Genomic DNA, 24,177 nt, shown 5'->3' on the forward strand with positions numbered 1-24,177 from the left:
ATCCCAAGCAGGCTCAGCACCTTTAGTGCGGAGCCCCAGCAGGGCTTGAACTCGTGAACCGTGAGATCATGACCTGAGCTGAAATCAAGAGTCGGACGCTCAGCTGACCGAGCCACCCAGGTGCCCCTCCTGTACCAGTTCTAAGGAACATCAGACGTGGGTGTTCTTTAGCTGGTGACTCTTCGAGGTGGCGATTTGGGGACCCAGGCCCTGACGTCTTTGCCATAGTCCCTGTGGGGTTTCCAAGTTCACCTTCAGGTTGTCTCCAGTCAAACCTGAGTGTGTGTGAGGGAGGGGGGAGAAAGGGAGATGGGGAGGGAGGGAGGGAGACAGAGACCGAGAGAGAGGGAGGGAGACAGAGAGAGATGGAGAGAGAGAGGGAGAGAGAGACACGGAGAGAGAGACACAGAGAGAGAGAGAGACAGAGACAGAGACACAGAGAGAGAGACAGACACAGACAGAGAGACAGACACAGACAGAGACAGAGAGACAGAGACACAGAGACAGAGCGAGAGAGAGAGAGACAGCGAGAGAGAGACAGAGACAGAGACAGAGTGAGACAGAAAGAGAGACACAGAGACACAGAGAGACACACAGAGACACACAGACACAGAGAGAGACACACAGAGAGACAGAGACAGAGAGACAGAGACAGAGAGACAGAGACACAGACAGAGACACAGACACAGACAGAGACAGAGAGAGAGACAGACAGACAGAGACAGAGAGGCAGAGACAGAGAGACAGACAGAGACAGAGAGACAGGCCGAGACAGAGACAGAGACAGAGAGAGACAGAGAGAGACAGAGACAGAGAGAGACAGAGACAGAGAGAGAGAGAGACAAAGAGAGAGAATGTGTGTTTTATGGGTCAAGCCTGAATCTCATTTGCTCACCTTCTGTTGATTAAAACTTCAATGGTGATACCCTAATTGCAAGGGAATCTAGGGAATATATTCTGGCTGTGTCTTCTGGAAGAGGAGGAAAGGGATTTGATGATGAGCTTTTAGGCCAGTGATTCTCAGACTTTAGCTGCATCAGAATCACTTGGAAGCTTGAGACCCTGCTTCCTGGACCTCTCCCCCGGAGTTTCAGATTCAGCAGGCCTTGAATGGGGCCCAAGAATTGACATTGCAAACAAGCTCCCAGGTGGCGTTAGTGTGGGGGTCGGGACTACAATTTGGAATAGTCCTTGGCTGTGACACATTTTTGGGTGCTGATTTATCCATCTTTATCATGAAAACCGTCTCTGTTGTCATGGCCTAAGGTATAGGAGGGATGGAGGCGGGTAAGATAGGTAAGTAGTCTTGGCTATTAGAATATTGAAATTATTCTATTCAGAATATTGAAATTAAGAGTGGAAGATTTCTCTTTTTTTCTTTAATTAAAAAAAGTATTTAAATCCAAGCTAGTTAACATGTCGTGTAATATTGGTCTCAGGAGTAAAGCCCAGTGATACATCACTTATTTATAACACCCAGTGCTCAGCCCAACAAGTGCCCTCCTTCATGCCCATCACCCATTTAGCCCGTCTCCCCACCCAACACCCCTGCAGTGCCCCTCAGTCTCTTCTCTGTATTTAAGTCTCTTATGGTTTGCCTCCCTCTCTGTTCTTATCTTATTTTCCGTCTCTTCCCCTACGTTTGTCTATTTTGTTTCTTAAATTCCACATATGAGTGAAATCATACATTTGTCTTTCTCTGACTTCTTTTGCTCAGAATAATACATTCTAGTTCCGTGCATGTTGCTGAAAATGGCAGGATTTCATTATTTTTTAAAATGTTTTGTTTATTTTTGAGACAGAGACAACGTACCATCAGGGGAGGCACAGCTAGAGGGAGACAGAATCCAAAACAGGCTCCAGGCTGTCAGCTCGAAGCCCAGTGTGGGGCTCGAACCCACGAACCACAAGATCATGGCCTGAGCCAAAGTCAGACCCGTAACTGACTGAGCTACCCAGGCACTCCAAGATTTCATTCTTTTCGATTGCTGAGTAATAGTCCATTTATACACACACACACACACACACACACACACACACACACTGCATCTTCTTTGTTCATCAAATGTCCATCCAGTCAATGGACATTTGGGCTCTTTCTATAATTGGCTGGTGTTCACAGTGCTGCTGTCAACATTTGGGTGCACGTGCCCCTTCGAATCGTCATTTTTCCATCCTTTGGATAAATATCTAGCGGTGCAATTGCTAGATTATAGGGTAGTCTTAACATTTTTTTAATGTTTAATTTTGAGAGAGCTCGAGTGGGGAGGGGCAGAGAGAGAGGGCGACAGAATCCAAAGTTGGGTCCACACTGTCCTCACAAAGCCAGACATGGGGCTCGAACCTACAGACTGTGAGATCATGACCTGAGCTGAAGTCGGATGCTCAACTGAGCCACCTGGGTGCCTCAGGATTGGAAGATTCTTAGAGGAATTGGGAGTTCTGGAGGACGGAGATCTGGGATGTCAGGGGCTAATGAGATGGCTGCACCCTGTTCTGTGGGGGGGGGGGGGTAGGGGATGGGACACCTCCATTGCCGGGAAGGGAGCTTCCAGCTCACTGGGTCAGCTCTGTTGGAGCAGGAAGGTGGGGAGAATAAAGTACCTAAGGAAGGGCAGGACAGGTGACGCGGAGGAAGTGCCCGGGGGAGGGCTGGCATGACCATCAAAGGTGGTGGAATCAACCGAGCCTGGCTCTTGGATTTTGAGTTTCTTGAGATCTCAGGAGATCTATAAAGTGGGGATGATAGTGTGTAATTGTTAGGTTACTGCGAAAATGAATTAGAGCAGAGGGTTGTAAACTTCCTTGGTCCGTGGTGCTTATAGGTTAAAAAAAAAAAAAAACTTTATGTTTCATTTATTAACTAGTTGGCTCCACACCACTTCATACATATTTATGTTCTGACACCTGGGTATTTGAAGAAAAATCATAAAAGGAGAGATGTGTTTGTTTCTTAAATCACCACAATTACTTGAGGATGGCGTGTGGGCCCCCGCGGGTTCCTGCGTGGCTTCCCAAACCTTGGGGTCGTATTGGGCACTCTGCTGCCCTCTTTTTCCTGTTCCACATTCATCTTTGCGTTTTACCCCAGCACCTGCTGAAAACTCAACTTTGCAGAGATACGATGTCGTTGCAAGGAATGTAGTGCAACCTAACTTGGAAACTGGAGATCGACTGGCGTTAGTAACACGCACGGTATCTGGCCCGTGTTGAATATTGCCGTGTAGCCCTCAAAAACACAAAATATTTTTGCAGTGCCTCTGTGAGGTCACAGTAGTGACCCAGGTGCTTTGGCGCCTGGCTTGGAAACTGGAATCCCATGGGGCTTTCTTGCCCCTTCATTAATTCATTAAGCCAATGTTCTTAGCCAAGCAGCAGACACTGTGCTGGGCATGGGGAGGACACCACCGTTCTGCTTCCAAGGAGTGTAGTCTAGGGGGGGACACTAGAGGCGGAATTAGAGACTCCGGCCAGTGTAGACTCCCACCGGGGCCAGTCTGGGAAGGGCGGTTTCAAGGTGCTCTGGGACCTTATGGGAGGAGTGTTGGAATGTCACGAGGTGGTTTCTCAAGTGGGTGGCCCTTGAGTTGTTCCTGAAGGCTGAGAAGTTAACGTGGCAAGAGGGTGAAGGAACTGTAGCCCAGGTGGGGGGGGGGGGGTGGGGTGGGAGGAGTGGCATTCTGGGCAAGTGTTTTTCAGACCGTGGCGAAGGACCTGCTCTCCCACCCCTCGGTCGCGTTGTGGTTGAGTCATGACTAGCATGTAGTTCACCTGTGCTGCGTGGGCCACCGGAATCTGTGGACCACACTTTGGGTAACTGTTCCAGACGGGGAACGGCATGAGCCAAGGTCCTGTGGTGGGAGACAACTAGGAGACTCCGAGGAAGGAGAGCCGGTAGAAGCGGAGCAGAAAGTTAGAAGGTTGAAGAATCAGCAGGGGCTGTAGTGAGCCTCTAGGCCCCAGGAAGAGCTTGAATCTCCAGTGAAGACCTTTCCGTCCTGGTGGAGAAGGGGAAGTCGTGATTACTTCCTAGGTGACAGGTTGAGAGTGTAAGCAGGCCAGATGTTTGGCTACGAAGATCCGCTTGAACGAGTGAGGCAACTTACAGGCCGGCGTTGTGGCCTCCCCGAGCCGAGGGAGCTCTTGCCAGTTGGTGTGAAAATGATGCATTAGAAGGGCTGCTGGCTGGAGTGGGCCTGGTGGCTGCGTGAGCGCCCCCAGGTCCCCAACAGGGGCCTGGATCTCCGGCTCCTCGGGGTTACCCCTACCACTGACGGGAAGCTCGAGGCCCGGCTTGCTGTTCCCTGGGTGTCAAACAGCCTCTCTTCGAGGCTTAGAGAATTCTGGCTGTTCCCGTGAGGTCCTACGGGGTGTCACCCGAGTCTGCGTCCCATTCCACCTGTTTGCTTTTTTTGGTTTTTGTCTTCCGGGTCGTTTGGAGGTTTCCTGTGGCACCCGCGGGCACCAGGCGAGGCAGTGGGCATGGCACCAAGTCCTGAAGGGAGCTGGCCCTCGCCTTGCCCCCGGCGGCCTGTCATAAGCGCCCCTTCTGACTTAAGAATCGGGAGCGCTCTCCCTCCTCACGCGCTGACTTTTGGGGGGGGGGCGCCAGGAGGGACTTTGGGTCTCCGCCCTCCCGAATCTGGAGCCTTGACGTTGACTCGAGGCTGAGTTTCCTCCTTTGCCGTGAGGACCGGGCTGCAGAAGAGAGAATGACGCGCTGTGGTTTCTCCGCACAGGTACTTTGTGTTGGACTTTGAGGCCGGCATCCTGCAGTATTTTGTGAATGAGCAGAGCAAACACCAGAAGCCTCGGGGAGCCCTGTCTCTGTCTGGAGCCATAGTGTCCCTGAGCGACGAAGCCCCCCACATGCTGGTGGTGTATTCCGCTAACGGAGAGATGTATAAACTGAGAGGTACGTTCTCCTCGCTTTTCAGACCGGTCTCCTGGGCTACGTGCATAGTTACCATGGTGATGGCTCCCGGCTTTTGTTTTTGTGTGTTTATTTTTTTTTTTACTTAAAAAAATTTTTTTTAACATCTATTTATTTTTGAGACAGAGAGAGACAAAGCACGAACGGGGGAGGGTCAGAGAGAGGGAGACACAGAATCGGAAGCAGGCTCCAGGCTCTGAGCCGTCAGCCCAGAGCCCGCCGCGGGGCTCGAACTCACGGACCGCGAGATCGTGACCTGAGCCGAAGTCGGACGCTTAACCGACTGAGCCACCCAGGCGCCCCTGTTTTTGTGTGTTGAATCTTAATTCTTTGAATTGTTTAAAATCACCTTTAACAGTTTGCTATGTTTGAGGGCTCTGTGGTGACAGACACCCCCTCTCTTATTTACCCCTGGGGTGGGAGACACAGCTGACGCTAGGAATTGCTTGTCTTAAGTAACTGAGGAAGTAGGACAGACAAGAGGTGAGTGATAGTAAGGCCAGCTCAGCTTTCGGATCTCAGATGTTTCGTCTTAGTTCGATGTATATCTTCTTTGACCTACTACTACGGTCCCCTGTGGGGCTGTATTCGGAGGACAAAACAAGCCTTTCAGGGGTCATCGTGCCCTTCCCTCAGGATTTCTCTAGAACACCTCTTAGTGAAGGGCCCCTTCACTCCAGTGTTAAAGCCTGGTGAGGAAGCCATCTGCTTGCTGTTGAGTTTATTTCCTTTTTGTTTTTTTCCCCCTTTCTCTTTGCTGCTTGAGAACAGAAGTCTGCTTAGCGTCTTCATGGAGGCAGATTCCCCAGGGAGCCCGCATTTAGCCAGAGCTACAGGTCCTGCCACCCCCAAGGCACATCCATCCTCCAGGTTTTCAGCAAAGCCAGACTTGACTGTAGCAGTGTAATTTGATTGCCAGATCATCCACCAGCATTCCATTAGAGTTGCATTGCCAGAAACATGGTCAGTTTTCTTCTAATGACAGAACAACAGAACAAAAATCCAAATGCACATAGTGGGGGGGGGTGTGTGTGCCTATGTGCGCACACACCCCCGAGTGAATGTTGTTAGGGTCTGAGGAAGGGTAGTACTTGTATGTATTACGTGTTGGGGGTTGGTTGCTAATTCTGCCGTCATACATTTTTTTCTTTGACCAAGTGAGGGCTCAGTAGGCAGAAAAGGCCCCTTTTTATCCCTCCTTGGCCCCAGGGAACTGATCATGACAGGTCAGCCGCTGCAGAGCCACACTGAGGGCCGACTCCGTGCCTCCGAGCCCAGTTTCGTGGTCTTACCTTCAAGCTTTACTACCAACAGATGGAATAAGCAAATGTTTCTTTGTTATCTGTATACAAGTCTTATTTCAGAACCTATAAAACAATCCAAAAGCCTACGAAATAAAAATGCCTTTAGTTGAAAAAGTTTTTCAGTTTTCGGAAACGCAGTAATAAGATTCATGTTCTCTTTGGAGATTCATGCCGTGCGCGTTGCAGCTGGCTAGATTTACGTGGTCCTTGATTTCGTTTTGTTGTTCATTGCTTAATAAATTGTTCGAGCAGAAACAAAAGCAGGTGAAAACCTTAATGGCCCTTCCCCCCTGCCTGTGGTGTATAAAATGACACGAACCCACACAAAAGAAATACCTGACTAATTTGACAATTGAGCCATCTCATTTTGCCTTGTAAGAGTTGATCCTATTCTCAGGATTATTAAACCCCAGGGTTTTTTTTTTTAAGTGTAGTTTTAATAGCAAACATAAAAGTTTTATGATATGTGTGACATGCTCGCAAGGGCTAAATTTAGCCGAAAGTTAGCAACTACGGAGAAGGCAGGATAAGTTTCTGCACATATCTGGCTGGTCCTTGGCTCATCCCAAGAGGGGTCTGGGTATCGGTTTTCTCATTGCATATCTCACGTCCATGTAGAGTTGAATGCATCTTGATGTCCATAGACGCGTGGCTTTTCCTAAGGAAAAAGACTCTAGTTTCTGCAGAATCCTTTGGAAGTCAAGTACATCTGGTCTACCACGCTAGATTTCTTCACCCAAAAGTTCAAGCTGAGGTTCCAGGGAATCATTCTGTTTTCTGCCTAGTCAACATTTATGTAATGTCATTTTAAACGATTTATGCAGTTAATTATGCAGCGAAATCGATGATTTAGATTGTATTAGACCCTGTCATGTACCCATGATAGTCAAAGAAAACAATCTAGTAGATTTGAGAGATGGGAGTGTAGATGAAAGATCATGACCATACAGTTGACTTGTATTTTAATGTCTCTTTGGGGGAACCTAAAGCAGCATTTGGTATCTTGTTCTGTCCAATCATAATACGAATCATTGAGAACACATATTAAAATAATTCAATTGGATGCTTATTTCGTAGATGCTAATAAGTTCACGGTACAAAACTGATAACAACCAAAGGCCCTGGAAAACTATACTTCGAGCCTAGAGGCACTTAAAAAGAATCACGTTTGGGGGTGCCTGGGTAGCTCAGCCGGTTAAGCGTCTGACTTCGTCACAGTTTGTGAGTTCGAGCCCCCGCGTTGGGCTCTCTGCTCTCAGCACAGAGCCCTCTGCAGATCTTCTGTCTCCCACTCTGTCTGCCCGTCCTCCGTCCGCACTGCCTTTCAAAAATAAACCTTCAAAAAATCATGTTTTCCCAATGACTTTTTTTAAAGAGGGTAAATAAAAAAAGGCAAAATTTTTCTGATAACAGCCCTTGCAGAGTACATTTTTAAGTGGTTTAAGAGGGAATTTTCTGTTGAGAGTTAGTGTAATTTGGTTTTTTTTGGTGTAAGCACCTTCTGCTTGAGAATATTATGGTCTGCCTTTGTTTTCCCTTCTCTCCCTACCTCACTCCCTGGGCCTCCCACCCCTTAGGTGGGTGTAGAAATAGGTTGGATACGTTTTGGAACAATCTCTGCAAATGTTTTTTTTTTCCGCCCCTCTATTTTAGCTGCTGATGCAAAGGAGAAACAGTTTTGGGTGACTCAGCTTCGAGCCTGTTCCAAATACCACATGGAAACGAGTTCTAAGGTAAGTAACCACAGGGAAGCAAGGAGGCAGTGGAATAATTCGAATAGCTACCCTTTAGCCCAGTTATCTGTTTCTTTGGGGAAGCTGTTTTTCGTGTTATTTTCAAGTTACCCACTGTAAGGGAATTCACACCTGTCCTGTTGCATTTAAATGTAGAGCCAAGAGGGAAGTAGCAGGATTAAGCTTGTGGGTAGAATGAAGAGGCCTACAGACCCCTCATTGGAACTGATTCTGGAAGGATACTTCAGTTGCTGTGCGTGCTGTCCGCGTAGGCAGCTGTTAATTGGCCTGTTGAGAAGCTGGAGTGGATGATTTCGGCGTGGAGGTGTAGCAGTCAGATTTGCCGTTCGCGAGGACTGGTGGTTGTCACTGATCCTTAAAACCCCGACCCCAAACTGACTGAATATTCTTCAGGGAGCTTCAGCGTTCTAAGTGTAAAAAGGTTCTTGGGTAATTTGGCACGCAAGCATGAATTCTTTTCTCCAAGGGATCTGTAGGAGATGTTGGATCACAGAGGTGGGAAATAGGAGGTAGGCCTTTTCAGAGGTTATTCGGAGGATTGCATTAGAAATCATTGGAATACAGGAAAGGATTGCAAAATAAACTTATTGAGGGCAATAAATATTGGTTAAAATCAGTGCTCAAAGGACTTACCCCTTTAAAAAAATTTTTTAATGTTTATTTTTGAGAGAGAGAGACAGGGCATGAGCAGGGGAAGGGCAGAGAGAGAGGGAGACAGAATCTGAAGCAGGCTGAGCTGTCAGCACAGAGCCTGATGTGGGGCTCGAACCCACGAACTGTGAGATCATGACCTGAGCTGAAGCCGGACACTCAACCGATGGAGCCACCCAGGTGTCCCCTTTTTATATCATTAATTCAAATTTAGGTATGTACCCGATGGCGGTTTGCTTCCACATTCCACATATCCAATAGAAAGACCCCCATGCGAAACCTCTGATGCTTCTAATCCTATAACCAGTCGGCTGTGTTGCCCAGGGCCATGGGAAACGTCTTGCTTGGTTATACCTCCTCCCTCTTCTGCCTCTAAGTACAACCTGAAATGATTTCTTCACAGTGATTTCGTCCGCTGTTTATTTTTCTTTTAAGAGACTCTTTTCTTTGACTTGGCTTGCCGCAGATTCACTCATCCTTCCTGACTTACCCCAAGCAGCATCTGGGTTACCGTAGGTAGGGCCCTACTTCTAAAGCGCTTTTTCTCTCTGGCTTGTTTTATTTTCCAAGAATTATGGTAGGAGTTCTGGACGCTTCGTCAGTATTTTATAAATGCCTAGGTTAGGGCAGTTTAAAAATGCTTTTCTTTTTATGCGTGTCTTTTTACTTTTTTATAAAGGAGAACACAAGGGCATAGAATAAAAAGAAAATCTCTTTCTCCATTGCCACATACGCTCATTAGAGATCATTGCCCTTAACATCATTCGAGTAGATTAGTGTTAGTATGTACATCTGCATCTGTATTTTTTACATAGATGGGATTGTATCATGCATACAGTTTTTACCTTTTTGGCCTTTAAAAAATATATACATTTTGGAGACCTTTCTTATTAGACCTGTGGCATGTACTGGAGTCTTAGGATTGATTTTCTAAGGAATGAATGTCAGTGCTTTAAATCCTCTACTGATGGACATTTAGGTTGTTGCACATAATGCTGTAATAAACATCTTTGTACACTTAGCTGTGTATGGATTTAGCATATGTGTCCTTTGCCTGTCATTCGTATTGTAGATCTTTTCTCCCAGTAGGTCACCTGTATTTTGACTTTGAATATATATTTTTTGCTATGTAGAATATTTAATTTTTGTGGTCAAATTTTTGAATATTTTCATTTTTGGCTTTTGGTTGTACATCATGCTTATTAGAAAAGGCTTCTTTGTTCTAAAATCATGAAAACAGGGGTGCCGGGGTGGCTCAGTCTGTTAAACCTCCGACTCTCGATTTTGGCTCAGGTCACGATCTCACGGTTGGTGAGTTCAAGCCCTGCAGTTGGCTCTGCACTGGCTGTGTAGACCCTCCTTGGGATTCTTTCTCTCTCTCAAAATAAATAAATAAAATCATGAAAACATTCTTCAGTGTTTTCTTCCTGTGAATTTATAGTTAAATTATCATGTTTAAATCATTCATTCATCTGGAATTTCTTTTGGATGTAAGAATTGAGGTAGGGAAACCAATTTTAAGTGCATTGATGTTTAGATGAATCACTGGAGACCAGGAAAGGTAAGGACCTCATAATGGTGGTAAGAAATAGGAAGCGAATTTGAAGATTCTCTGAAGGAGAATTTGATTTACTCTGATGTAGTCTCTGGGCAGTTTCAGGAATACAGATTAACCTGTTAATGTAGAACTCAAATAAATAATAATTTAGACGGTAGGGTCTGTAGGATTTCTTGAGACTGAAGGTGAGATCCCTAACCGTCACTCATTTGTAGTGTAGCTAGTGAATAATAACTTTAAAAATTTTAAACAGACCTGGTTGTTCAGCAGAGGCATTATGAAATCCAAGAAGCTCCTTAGGCAAGAGTTAGTGAAAATGAAGTTGGGCTTAACGTAACAGTGAACTTGATGTCCAGTTAACGGTGGGACGGCTACTTACTTTGCGTCGTGGTTATTAGGAACATATGCTAAATAAGCCTTCTCTTCACTCTGTTCTTTCTTCACTCTGAGCAGGTCAGATCCTTCCCCAGTAGATTATAGAGAATATTCTCCCTATGATTGCTTGGAATCATTGCCTTTTAAAAACTTTTTATCTATCTATGTATCTATCTATTTAACGTTTGTTTATCTTAGAACGAGTGAGGGTGGGGCAGAGAAAAATGGAAACCTAGGATCTGAAGCGGGCTGTGCGCTGATGCCTGATGTGGGGCTCAATCTTCTGAGCCATGAGATCATGACCTGAGCTAAAGTCAGACACTTAACCGACTGAGCCACCTAGGCACCCTGAAAACTTTTTACTTAAAATCAAGTGTTCCCTGCATGCACCCCAATGTTTATAGCAGCACTATTGACAATAGCCAAAGTAGGGAAAGAGCCCAAATGTCCACTGGCTGGTGAATGGATAAAGGGGTGTGTGTGTGTGTGTGTGTGTGTGTGTGTGTGTGTGTGTAGCGAGAACTGCAGTTTGTGTGTGTGTGTGTGTGCGCACGCGTGCGTGCGCGCGCACACACACACACACACACACACACACACACACACACACAGTGAGAACTGCAGGATAACTGTATTCATAGAGCCTGCAGAGGGCTTCCCAGAGGACCTGTCCAGCAGCTCTTGAAATCCAGACTTGTTTCAGACAATACCCGATGATGTTTCCCCTAATCCAGAAGTGAAATGGAAAAGACATTTCCTAAATATGCCTAACGTCTGCTTTATTCAATACTAAGGACTGCTTTTTATTCAGAAATTACATTGCTTTGCTTTTTGAGGGTTAAAATATTCTTTTTATTGTAGAAGATATAGAGTACTGCCTTATCGATTGCCTTTTAAAAAAAATTAGGTTTATTGAGGTGTAATTTACATGAAGTGAAATTCCTCCTTTTTAAGTATAAAATTTATTTATTTATTTATTTATTTATTTTAAATTTTTTTTTTTCAACGTTTATTTTATTTTTGGGGCAGAGAGAGACAGAGCATGCACGGGGGAGGGGCAGAGAGAGAGGGAGACACAGAATCGGAAACAGGCTCCAGGCTCCGAGCCATCAGCCCAGAGCCTGACGCGGGGCTCGAACTCACGGACCGCGAGATCGTGACCTGGCTGAAGTCGGACGCTTAACCGACTGCGCCACCCAGGCGCCCCTAAAATTTATTTTTTGATAGATGCATGCAGTCATGTAACCATCACCACAATTACCATTCTGCTGCCCCTCAGAGTTCCCTCATTACCCTGTTGGGGTCGATTCCTTCCCCTCCCCGTGAGCTCTAGGCAGCCACCATCCATTTTCTATGTGTAGTTTTGTTTTTTCTAGAATGTTCTATAAACTGACTTGTACGGCCTTTCATATCGGACTACTTTCACTTTATGCAGTGCTTCTGAATTTCATCCATGCTGGTGTGTCAGCAGTCGATTCTTTTTAATTTTAGCTATTTTAGTGGATGGGTGGTACTTTTTGTTCTTAATACCTTTTTCAAGAATCAAAAGTGATTACCAGTCCCCAAGTTAATTTCTAAATTCTCAGGTTAGGGGCTCCTGGGTGGCTCAGTTAAGCGTCTGACTCTTGATTTTGGTTCAGGTCATGGTCACAGTTCAGGAGATTGAGCCCCAAGTTGGGCTCTGTACTCACGGTATGGAGCCTGCTTGAGATTCTCTCTCTCCTTCTCCTTTCTCTGCCCTTTTCCCTTTCATGCACGTACATGAAAACTTCCTCTGAAAAAAAAAATTAAAAAAAATACGCATGTTACAAAATTTCTAAATCTGTTCCTGGATTTCAGAAAATAGTATTAGTTTTTGAAATGTAAGGGTGTCACATAGGTTCATCTTGTGGTCTCTGGTGTTATTCGAGGTACAGCTGCAAGGGTATGAGGCGTGTCTGCTACGACGACCAGAACAGTGACTTTCTCTGGAAACACCAACAACAAAGCAAAACATCTTATTTTTGATGGGGTACAAAAATTCAAGCAACGTAAAGCATTGATTGGAAAGTGTTAAGAGAGAGCTGTAAGCAACGGTTCTCGTGAGAATTTACTTGCGTGTGACTTTGAAGTATCAAATGTAGGGGTGGGTGTCTAGTTTTTATCAAGTAGCTGGTGTTCGGAGACCCCTGGGATTAGGCATAGTGGTGTTATGGGTACCGCCATAAGCCTGAGCATGGGAAAGGAACGGTTGACGGAAGTGATGATGTTTATTGTTATTATTATTATTTATTTATTTTAAATGTGTATTTTTGAGAGTGAGCATAGTGGGAGAGGGGCAGAGAGAGAGACAGACAGACAGACAGAATCTGAAGCAGGCCCCAGGCCCCGAGCTTTCAGCACAGAGCCCGACGTGGGGCTTGAACTCACAAACCGTGAGATCATGACCTGAGCCGAAGCCGGATGCTTAACCGACTGACCCCAGTAATGATGTTTAATACTTTCCATGTGAGTGACCATCCCTCAGGATCCTGTTACCCTTCACACTGGTCCTGTGACATAGGTAATATCTCCATTTTTACATATTAGAAAACTGAGACCCATTGAACCTAAGCGAGAGGCTCAAAGTCAGATAGCCATTAAGTGAGTAGATGGGGACAAGAGGCAGAGTTGCTAAACAGGCTCCCTCCCCCTCATCCCTCGTCCTGGTTTCCTGCTAGGTGCTGATGGGAAGGTTGGGGATGGTGTTCTCCTGCCATGAACTCCCATGTTTTATAACACTTGAGGGGACAGCTCTGAATAGGACACCTGTAATTTTTATATACTCAAGAGAGCCCTTCCCCAGTCTTTTAAATAGGTCTTATTTCAGAATTTTTCAGTAACTTTGCTTGAACGTAACTTTGGCCTTTTGCACTACTTTTTGTGCTGTAAGCTTCTAATGGTGAGCACTTGGGGCAAGTCCCCGTGAACTTTGAATGAAAAGCGTCTTCTGACTGAGCATACACGTGTTTCTGCTCACGACATTCTGCTTTAGAAGAAATATTGGGGAATGCAGAGTGAGAGATCCTGCCTTTTTTTAAAAGTTTATTTTGAGAGAGGGAGGGAAGGAGAATGTGAGTGGGGGAATGGGGCAGAGAGGGAGAGAGAGAATCCCAAGAAGGCTCTGAGCTGTCAGTGCAGCACCTGATATGGGGCTCGGTCTCACAAACCATGAGGTCGTGACCCAAGCGAAATCCAAAGTCAGATGCTTAACCGACCGAACCACCCAGGTGCCCTGAGAGGTCCTCCATTTAAATCCCACTCTGCCAGTTATGTGTTGAGCGTACCCGCCCAGGTCACTTTTATTTCCTCTGATCCTCGGTCCTCGTCTTTGAAATGGTATCCTCTGTCTCCTGAGGTGGCCCTGTGGGCCAACAAGGTAATGCAGGTGAAAGTCGGCTGCCCGCTTGAAGCAGTCCATGGAATTAGGGGCTCAGGTGCTTGTGCTCATTTTCGGTAAGACTGCTGCTTGATAGTCCCACATCTCGGCCGCCCTCGGTGCTTTGACACCATCCTCAAGGAAAGCAAGTATGCTTTTTAATCCATTTGTGGTTATGTGAATGTCATTTGCAAATAGCCATATCCGAGAACTCGGGGTCATTGAAAATTAGCGGAAGTCCGTATTTCCGGATAGGGAGTTGGAGAAACTTCTGAGTGATGCTGTTTTCAAGTTACCTTTGACCTGTGGAATAATGAGGACCGTGGTCAAGTGATTAAGAAGCATTTAAGGACATTCACGGGGCGCCTGGGTGGCTCAGTCGGTTAAGCGTCCGACTTCAGCCAGGTCACGATCTCGCGGTCCGTGAGTTCGAGCCCCACGTCGGGCTCTGGGTTGATGGCTCAGAGCCTGGAGCCTGTTTCCGATTCTGTGTCTCCCTCTCTCTCTGCCCCTCCCCCGTTCATGCTTTGTTTCTCTCTGTCTCAAAAATAAAAAAAAAAGTTAAAAAAAAAAAAAGAAGCATTTAAGGACATTCAGATTCAGATTTTGAAGATTTTAGTTTCCTTGGCCGTTTTTTAATTTTTTATTATTTATTTGTTTATTTATTTATTTTAAGAGAGAGCATGCATGCCAGCAGGGGAGAGGGAGAGGGGGAGAGGGAGAATCTCCAGCAGAATCCACACCTAGCACAGAGCCCCATGGGGTGGGAAGGGGGGGGGGTGTCTTAATCTCATGACCTTGAGGTCATGACCTGAGCCAAAGTCAAGAGCTGGATGCTTAACAGACCGAGCCCCCCAGGCGCCCCTAGGTGTACATATCTCTAAACGCTTTTGTGTGCGGATAAATGGAGATCACATGACCACATTTGTAGGCCCATCCTTCCCCTCTGTTTTCTGGACGTGCACAGAAATCGCTCAGATCTGTTTTTTGAGCAGCTTACCTCTCCGTGAGGGTGGACCGTAAGACCAGGCTTGGGTCACAGGCCTTTCTCTGTGTCGGGTTGTTTTATCTTTAAAAGGACTGTGCGAGTGTATTGCCATTTCTTAGAGCATTTCTGGGATCTACACTGTTTTACGTCCAGGCAGCAACTTGGCCCTTCCGTCTTGGCCACCTCTCGTTTGTTCTTCCTTGCTCTGCTCTTGTTTCCTTCTAGATGGGAAGTTGAGGAAAGAAAGGTACATCTTTCTTGGTGACTTACCTGTCCAACAACATCGAAAGTGTAAAAGGTTTTTCTGATCTGTGGGGGAAATTAGGTAAGGAAATGGAGAAATTCGAGGCATCTGAAGGAGTTACACTGCCCCTTGTATTTGAAGTCCTTCCTCTGGGTCCTCAGGGTCCCGGGCCTGACGCTGTCTTTGTACTTACTACTTTGGGCTTCCAGAGACCCCCATTCCATCCGAATCCTCCCCTCGATCGTGTGTCCCCTGAGAGCAGACACTGACGACCACGTTCACTTGAGACGGTGGGTCCCAGGGAATCTGTGTCTGTCGGGTGTTTGAAGACACCGTGGTCAGATCAGAATGGTGCGTGGTTAGAGATCCTCGCCTTTGTTAGGTAATTCTAAATTAAAATGCAAATTTGGTCGTGGAGGAATAGGATTGGCATGGGGTTTTAAATCCATTATAAGTCTTAGGAGGTCTTAGATGAGCAGTGAAAGCTGCAGAGTTTCAAGGAACACATACGTCAATATTCATGCCAGAAGCTGCCCAAATCATAAGTATTTTTTTCCCCATCCTCGAAAATGATAGCTGACACGTCAATTCACGTGAGCTTTTGTGGCGTTAGAGCACAGTCTCCTCCGTCGTCTCTGGGACGCGGACAGCCCTCAGGGTCGGGGATGGGGGTGCAGTTCTTCTGAAGCTAATGCCGGGTGAGGACCTGCCCACGTCTACACAACCTGCAGCCTCCCCCTGACAGCTGACCCCCTTGAGGTAGTTCCTAACTCCTGTCCTCTGCTTTTTCCATGATGCCTGGTACTCCCCAGTGATGGAGAGGTTCAGTCGTGGTTTGATGGGACATGGGATGATGCGAAAGGAGGAGGGAGAGTCATAGGCTGGCCTGGCAGAGGCTGGTGCTGGGAAGAACATTCTCTGTGGGCGCCCTTGTGCCCTCAGGGCAGTGTGCTTCGTGTCAGGAGGCCCTGCCGGTGACCCTGGTGGCTGGCTTGCCAGGTACAGAGAACCCTGTCTTGGGGACGTCTGGAGACCTCATCTGGGGGAGGCGTGGGAATGTGTGGACTGCTTCTGGGGGAATAAGAAGTCTTGTCCGTTGAGGGGTAGTTTGGGAGGGGAATGCTGACTTCGTGTTAAATCCACGGCCCAGTGTGAAGAGGAAGCAGATTTGGAGCCGTTGTTTGTCAGCCATCTCTGTTCCTGAAGGTGAAAGACTAGAACTTCCCTGACTCTCTGCCACCCTGGGGCGTGGGCCAAAGGGCTTTCATATCTTGGTTAGGCTGCATCACAACAGGAAGCACCTGCTTGCCGAGATGAACCCAGTGACATCTGTAGAATCTAGCACCACGCGGCCACAAGGGACGTCAGGTGCCATCTAGCCCAGCATCCCAGCCCCACCCCCCCCCTCTATTCGAACAAAAATGCTACCAAAATATTCAAATGACGAGGTCCTGTGGGTCGATTCTCAAAACAAAACAAAACAAAACCAAAAACAAAAAACCCCAGTTTTATTCACCTAGAGAAGGCGCTGCTGGTCACTCACCGACTGAATGTTCAGGGTCTTGGGGGTAATCCGACAAATGACATTGGTCCCTGTTTTATGACTAAACAAAGTTGGGACTTCTGAGAACAATGCAGAATAACTCAGAAGTAATAGAATGACTGAAAAGTGGGAAGAGAAGGGCACCTGGGTGGGTCAGTCGGTTAAGCGTCCGACTGCTGGTTTCAGCTCAGGTCACAATCTCACAGTTTTGTGAGTTCAAGCCCCACGTTAGGTTCTTGGCTGTCAGCGCAGAGCTTGCTTGGGATTCTGTCTTTCCCTCTCTCTCTGCCCCCCCTCCCCACTAGCACCGTCTCTGTCTCTCTCAAAATAAATAAACTAAAAAAAATTCTTGTTAAAAAGTGGGAAGAGATTCCAAACTTCCTTTGCACCACTTGTCTAAAGAACAATAGATGTAAGAAATAAGGACAAAAGGGAGGTTCCAAAACTGTGCTGATACAGAGACCTGGCCACGTGAGGCTCTTTTTCTTTTTCTTTTTTTTTTTAATTTATTTTTGAGAAGGGCAGAGTGCGAGCAGGGGAGGGGCAGAGAGAGGGAGAATCTCAAGCAGGCTCTGTGCTGTCATTGCAGAGCCTGATGTGGGGCTCAATCTCACAAAACAGTGAGATCATGACCTGAGCTGAAATCAAGAGTCAGACTCTCAACCGACTGAGCCACCTAGGTGCCACCACATGAGACTCTGTAACTCTTTAAGTTTAAATTACAGTTGACCCTTGGGGAACCCGTGTACTTTAGTCTGTTAAGCATCCAAATTTTTTGTTTTTGTTTTTGTTTTTTTGTGTATATAATTCATTGTCAAATTGGCTTACAAGCGTCCAAATCTTGACATCAGCTCAGGTTGTGAGTTTAAGCCCCACATACTGGGCATGGAGCCTACTTTAAAAAATTACAAAAAAAAAAAAAGTTACAGTTGACCCTCGAACAACCAAGGGTTAGTTAGGGTGCTGACCTCCCCGCTCCCTGCACCATCGAAAATGTGCTTATAGCTTGTGAGTCTCCCAGAACTTAACTACAAATAGCCTACTTTTGACCAGAAGCCTTACCTATAACATAAGCAGTTGATTAACACACATTTCGTATGTTTTGTGTTATATACAGCATTCTTCCTATCAATGAGCTCGAGAAAATGTTAAGAAAATCATAGGAGGAAATACACTTACGGTACTATACCATATTTAGTGAGAAAAACCCACGTAGAAGTGGACCCTGCACAATTCAAACCCGTGTTCAAGGGTCAGCTGTAATTGAAACTAAATTTTAAAATTCCTCAGTTGCACTTAGCTACCATCTAAGTGTTCAGTAGCCACATTTGGCTGATGGCTGCCATATTGGACAGCATGGATATAGAACCTTTCCATCATCACAGAAAGTTCTGTTGGACAGTGCTGATAAAGCTTTCATGATTCCTTTATGGTTTCTGAGGAGGGAACTTACCAATGTCTAGCTTAATCTCTTGTACTATGGACCTCTTTGTTTTTTTAAAGGTAAGAAGAGAGTCCCCCCCACCCCCCATAAAACCTCTGCCTTTCCCTTCCTCCTTCCCTACTGTGCTTCGTCCCAGGAGTTCTGGTCTGCTCTATGACTTTGGCATTAAATATCTTGATCGCTTGCTTTTCCAGTCATGTCTGTGCATCAGAAACATCCACCTTCCTTGTTTGAAGACAGGAATTTGTGCTCTCTTGTGGGCAGATTCTCTCCCTGCTCTCCCGCCCCACCACCCCCTCCACTGCAGCTGTTTCAGAACCTCTAGTACAAGCTTCTGGGAGCAGAGGGGCGAGGGAAGGCTGCCGACGGTGCTACTCCCTGGCTCAAACAACCTTCAGTAGCAGCCTGCTTCCCGAGACACAGTCCTGAACTTTACCTTGGCATTGGAGGCCCACCATGTGTCCGGTGCAATTTCTTTCCCTCCGCCTCATGCACTCAGTGTTCTAGACGCACACTGGGTACAGTCATGCTTCCTTGCCTTTGTTGATGCTGTTTCCCCTGCTGGGATGCGTTTCTCTCTCCATTCTTCCTGTGGCAAACACCCATGTGGTTTTCAAGGCCAATGTGCTTCTGTGATGTCTTCCTTGACCTGCCTGGTCAGAGGGGGATCTTTTGTCTTCCATGTTCCCTTTTATACCAGTACTCGCCTGTGCACATAGGGATGTGTGCGCTCACAAGGGTCTGTGTGCGCGTGAGCGAGCGCACGCGCCCTCCTGATTGTGTGTCCTTAAGACCCAAGACCGCAGGGAAGTCATAGCTGTATCTTCATACCTGCCACTGTTGGGACATGTGGTGGTGGACATTAGTGTATTGTATTTACTTATTTACTGACTTTATTTAGTTTTTGAGAGCGAGAGAGCGTGAGTAGGGGAGGGTCAGAGAAAGAGGGGAGGACGGAGGATCTGAAGAGGGCTCTGTGTTGATTGGGTGACAGCAGGGAGCCCGATGTGGGGCTCTGACCTCCAGAAGAGCGAGATCATGACCTGAACCGAAGTCAGATGCTCAACCGACTCAGCCACTGAGGTGCCCCCCACTTAGTGCATTTTAAATATCAACTCTTTCCTCCTTCCTCACTCCTCCCTACTGGCATTGGTGACAGCAGTGGGAGTGGTGGTGGCGGTGCTGTTAGATTTGGGTTCTTTAAAAAAAACCGTATGTTGTCCTATTTTCCTAAAATACTGTATTTTGCATTAGATTGAACATTTAAGGATTTTTTTTTTTTTCGTAAGCGATGTTAGTAGTTGAAAATCAATCTGGAGTAACATTTAGGAGTCAAGCAAAATATATCTTAATACTTTCTTTGAAGAGAGAAGAAAATAGCCATATAAGGAACACATTTTGGGGAAAAGAAAATAATGAATGGCATCTATGAACCCATTTCTATGTGGCAAGTACCGTGAGGGCTTTTCTTGGATTTTCTTCTGTACTTCTCACAACAGCCCTATGAGGTAGTTACTATTATCACGTTTTATAGGCAAGGACACTAAGGCACAGGGACGATAAGTAATACACCTACCCAGCCAAGGTCACACAGCTAGCAAGGGGCTGTCTTTGAGATCTAATTCACGTACCATTACATTTACCTTTGAAAGTGTACGATTCCGTTTTTCAGTGTATTTACGAAATTGTGTCACCATCACTACTGCTTCATTCCAGAACATTGTATCACCCCCAAAAGAAAGCCTCTGTTCCCATTAGCCCACCCACCCTCTCTCCCCAGCCCCTAGCAACTGGTAACTGCTGTCTCCAAGGATTTGCCCATTCTGGACATCGTGTAAGTGGAATCCTGTGTGATGGCCTTCTGTGCCTGGCTTATTTCGTTTTCAGGGTTCCTTCTTGTTGGAGCATGAATCAATACTTGATTCCTTTTAATGGCTAAGTAGTATTCCATCATATGGACATGCCAGATTTTTCTTTCTTTGTTTTTTTCCTCAGGTTTTTATTTACTGAGAGAGACAGCACGAGTGGGGGAGGGGCAGAGAGAGAGGGAGACTGAGAATCCCAAGCAGGCTCTGCACTGCCAGCCCGGAGCCCGATGCGGGGCTCCAACCCAAGAAACGCACGAGATCACGACCTGAGCCGAAACCAAGAGTTGGATGCTTAACTGGGCCACCCAGGCGCCCCCATGCCAGATTTTTCAGTCCATTCATTAACTGATATCTGGGCTGCTTTCACCTTTCGGCTATTATGAGTAATGCTGTTCTAACACTTGGATGCAAGTTTTTGTGAACATCTGTTCTCAACACTTTTGGGTATGTGTCGGAAAGCAGAAGGTCCTATGGTAACTCTGCTTAACGTTTTGGGAACCGGCCGAACTGTTTTCCAAAGCAGCTGCACCATTTTACATTCCCTCTGGCAACGTATGGAGGATTCTGATTTTACTACATCTTTGTCAACATTTTATATTGTCTGTCTTTTAGATGACGGCCATCCTAGTGGGTAGGAAGTGTTCTCTCACTGTAGTTTCGATGTGTGTTTCCTGAATGGCTAATGATGTTGAGCATCCCTTCGTGTGCTTGTTGGCCATATGTATATCTTCTTTGGAGAAATGTCTATTTAAATCCTTTCTCATTTTTTATTTTTACTTTTTGTTGAGGTGTTAGGCGTTCTTCGTGTGTTCCAGACACTAAGCCCTCATCAGAAAAAGGATTTTCTAATGTTTCTCCCATTTTATGGCCTGTCTTCATTTCTGTCATCTTTTGTGATGTTAAATAAAAAGTTTTAGAACGCACGGAGCATCTGGTAATGTGGATGGAGTAAGAAGTGGGTTCAAAGGATTTGGTTTCTGGCTGTGTATGGGACACTTACAGGCAACTAACTAGTCTTATCATCTCAAGTAACCTAATCTCTCTCTGCCTCAGTTTCCACGTCTATAAATTGAGTAAAATGGCTTCGACCATACAGGGTGGTTTTTAAGCTTAAATGACAGTAAGCACTTCACAGGTATCAGTTATTTTTGTCACATGAACTCATCCAGCTCTGCTCTGTTTCTGACCGGTAACTCTTGTCGAGCTAGGTTCCACCAGAAGGCGAATCATGCAGGAGTAGCTGCGACCTTGCCTTAAAACCTAGTTGTAATGACCCTCCCCTGCAAAGATTTGCTAGGCTGCCCAGATGATCCTGTTCCTCATACGTCAGATAGCTCTGCTGTGATCCATACTTAACCAGTTCGGCATTGTTCATATTGTGTGGCGTTGTGGCGAGTGGCTCCGATCTCACTTTCTGTGAGGCTGTGGGGTGGACAGTATTGGGTTCAAAACCAGCCCTGTAGTGCCACTGGGGGCAAGGCTGTCTGTGTGCCCCACGTATGAATGTGGGCAACCATCACTGTCGATAGCAAGATGGAATTATGGGTTGTGGGGAGGATTAAGTGAGGTCACATCTGTCGCAATTGTACCATAGTGCCAGAGGCTGACTTAGGTTCCATAGGAGGGGTTGACGGGGCGTGGAGGGAGAACACTGCCTGCCAAGTTAGGCCTCATCAAGGGATCGCCCATGGGAATGGCTAGTACCAGACTGCCCAAGACTGGAAATGCACAACTTGTGAAGTGGGGTGTTTCTGATAAATGGGTCTCTAAAATACTCAGAAGAAGAAAACTTTGAAACCATTTAAACAACCAGACATTAAAATTGATGTTAAAACACACACACACACACACACACACACACACACACACACACGCTCTCTCATACGCACATACATTCATACACACACTCTCCGTCTTTGGAAGGAAAAGCAAGCTACTAACAGTGGTTACCCAGGTGAGGTAGCACTGGGGACTTAGGACCCTTTTGATACTATTTGAAATTTTCACATTATATTTTGATCTAATTGCACGTATAACTGACGTAGGTACTCAAATGGTTAACATGTAAATTTCCAGAAACCAATTTGCCTTTAAGTGGAGCCAAGGATATTTTGCTAAGTGCTCTGCTGTCTGAGGCCGTCGTCAAGTTGGTCCTTGTATATCTGCAGGGAGAAGCTCTCCGTGGGGCCGTCGCCAATAAACGTGATTCTCATTATATTCCTCACTTGAAAGTCTTCAAACCAGAGTCCTTGAAGATACTCAGTAATTACAAATTCCTGCCAGTTGAGATTAGGCTTCTATTCTTGTTGCTCACAATTGATTTTTACTTGATACGGGTTGAAGTATGTAAAGTTCAGTGCTCTTTGGGGCAGTTATTCCTTTCTGCCCTTTCACATGAATGGAACAGAATTTAACGATGCACGTGGAGTCGCTTCTTCTTTAGCTGACGTCTTCGGTGTTGGGGCAGTTGGCCGAGTAGTCGAGTCGATCCTGTCCTGGGTTCTACGAACAGAGATGCTCCCATCTGCAGGTGGCAGTGGGCATGGAGCCCCTTATTGCTGCCTGCTGAAAACATTTTAAGAAGTCACAGGGTCTCAAAACAAAACAAAACACAAACCTCCTACAGCTTACTGTAGAATATACTAGCACGATTTAATATTTTAGAAATATTTTGTTATCTTGAATTATGGGGCAAGAAGCAAGGCAAACTGCCTTTCCCATTGAGGCCTTGAGGTATAAAGTGCCCCAGGTTGAAACGCAAAGCGTCATGGGAGTACTGTCTGTTTTCCTAAGTAGCAAGTCTTTGGGGGGAATAGAATGCGTTGGGTTTAAGCTTGATAAACTCTCAGTAACTAAAGTTGGACAAGCTCATCGGAGGATTTACTCTTCCCTTGGCTCTACTGTCCCATTTTTTGCTGTTGGGCAATTTTACTTGTGTGTTACATTAAGCTCAGAGCCATTTTTCTTCTAGAATTTTTCACAGATAATTACCTTTTGGGTAGTTAAAACTAAGTGTAAAACATCACCCTCCTAAACACACCGTCAAATTAAGTAAATAAAACACAATTTAGGAACCGCTTTTATTAAAACGATAAAGTTTGGGGATTTTTTTATTGTCTTAATAAAGTGTAACATTTTTGTGTACTTTCTCAAGCATAATTTTAAAATTAGGCTGCCTTTCTTGCCCAAAAGGAAAGTATTAGCGCTACCCAGGATGATGATCTTAGGTCAAGGAGACCTTCAGATTAAAAAAATAATAATTAGGGGGGAAAAAAAGGTGGACTTTTGATTCAGTTCAACTAGTTGATTTTATTTATTTGTACTTAAATAGGGCCTTGTTCCAGAATAAATAATTCAGTTGCAATTTTCCATCTAGAATATTGGTGGATGATTTCATATAGATAGGCTTCTATGGGAAGTTGTTTTTTTTTTAATTTTTTCAACGTTTATTTATTTTTTGGGGGACAGAGAGAGACAGAGCATGAACGGGGGAGGGCCAGAGAGAGAGGGAGACACAGAATCTGAAACAGGCTCCAGGCTCTGAGCAGTCAGCACAGAGCCCGACGCGGGGCTTGAACTCCCGGACCGCGAGATCGTGACCTGAGCCGAAGTCGGACGCTTAACCGACTGAGCCACCCAGGTGCCCCTATGGGAAGTTTTAATTCAAGGCAGGATAGACATCTCTTGGTGTGAGGACATTCCCACGCTAAATTTCATTGTGAGCAAGTATGAAGGAGCACACCAAAGAGCAGAGAATCTGGGCATACGGTTGGGGTCCCCTGTGCAGAGTGGGGGTGTCTGGTCCCTGATTTGCTGACACTGGGAGAGAGGCTTAGAAGGAGGTCTGTCTGGAAGGAGTATTCAGCAAATACTGAAATGCTTCTGTACCATGAGATTCTGGCGTTGGAGATACGGTAGTGGGCCATGCAGAGAAGCCACATGGAACTTCTACTTTTGTGGGGCAGACCGTCCACAAACAGATATATCCCATATCAGGTGGCGCTGGGTTCCATGGAGAAAAATAAAGCAAGGTCAGAGCGCAGAAAATAGCGAGGGTTTTAGGATACTTCTCAAAAACACATGCCTTGTGTACTGCATTCTTTAAAAATGGCAATTATCCT

General features: G+C 45.9%; 1 protein-coding gene across 2 annotated transcripts in view; it reads left to right on the plus strand.

Moving 5' to 3' along the window:
• Window positions 1-24,177, plus strand: part of OSBPL10 (oxysterol binding protein like 10) — a 308,668-nt gene that overhangs the window by 105,838 nt on the left and 178,653 nt on the right. For both annotated transcript variants that reach the window (XM_047875215.1, XM_047875216.1), the window contains exons 2-3: window positions 4,740-4,915; window positions 7,891-7,970. In XM_047875215.1, the coding sequence (XP_047731171.1) occupies window positions 4,740-4,915; window positions 7,891-7,970 (256 nt within the window). The remainder of the gene's footprint in view (window positions 1-4,739; window positions 4,916-7,890; window positions 7,971-24,177) is intronic.

This window comes from Prionailurus viverrinus, chromosome C2 (assembly GCF_022837055.1).
Source record: "Prionailurus viverrinus isolate Anna chromosome C2, UM_Priviv_1.0, whole genome shotgun sequence".
NCBI lineage: Eukaryota > Metazoa > Chordata > Mammalia > Carnivora > Felidae > Prionailurus > Prionailurus viverrinus.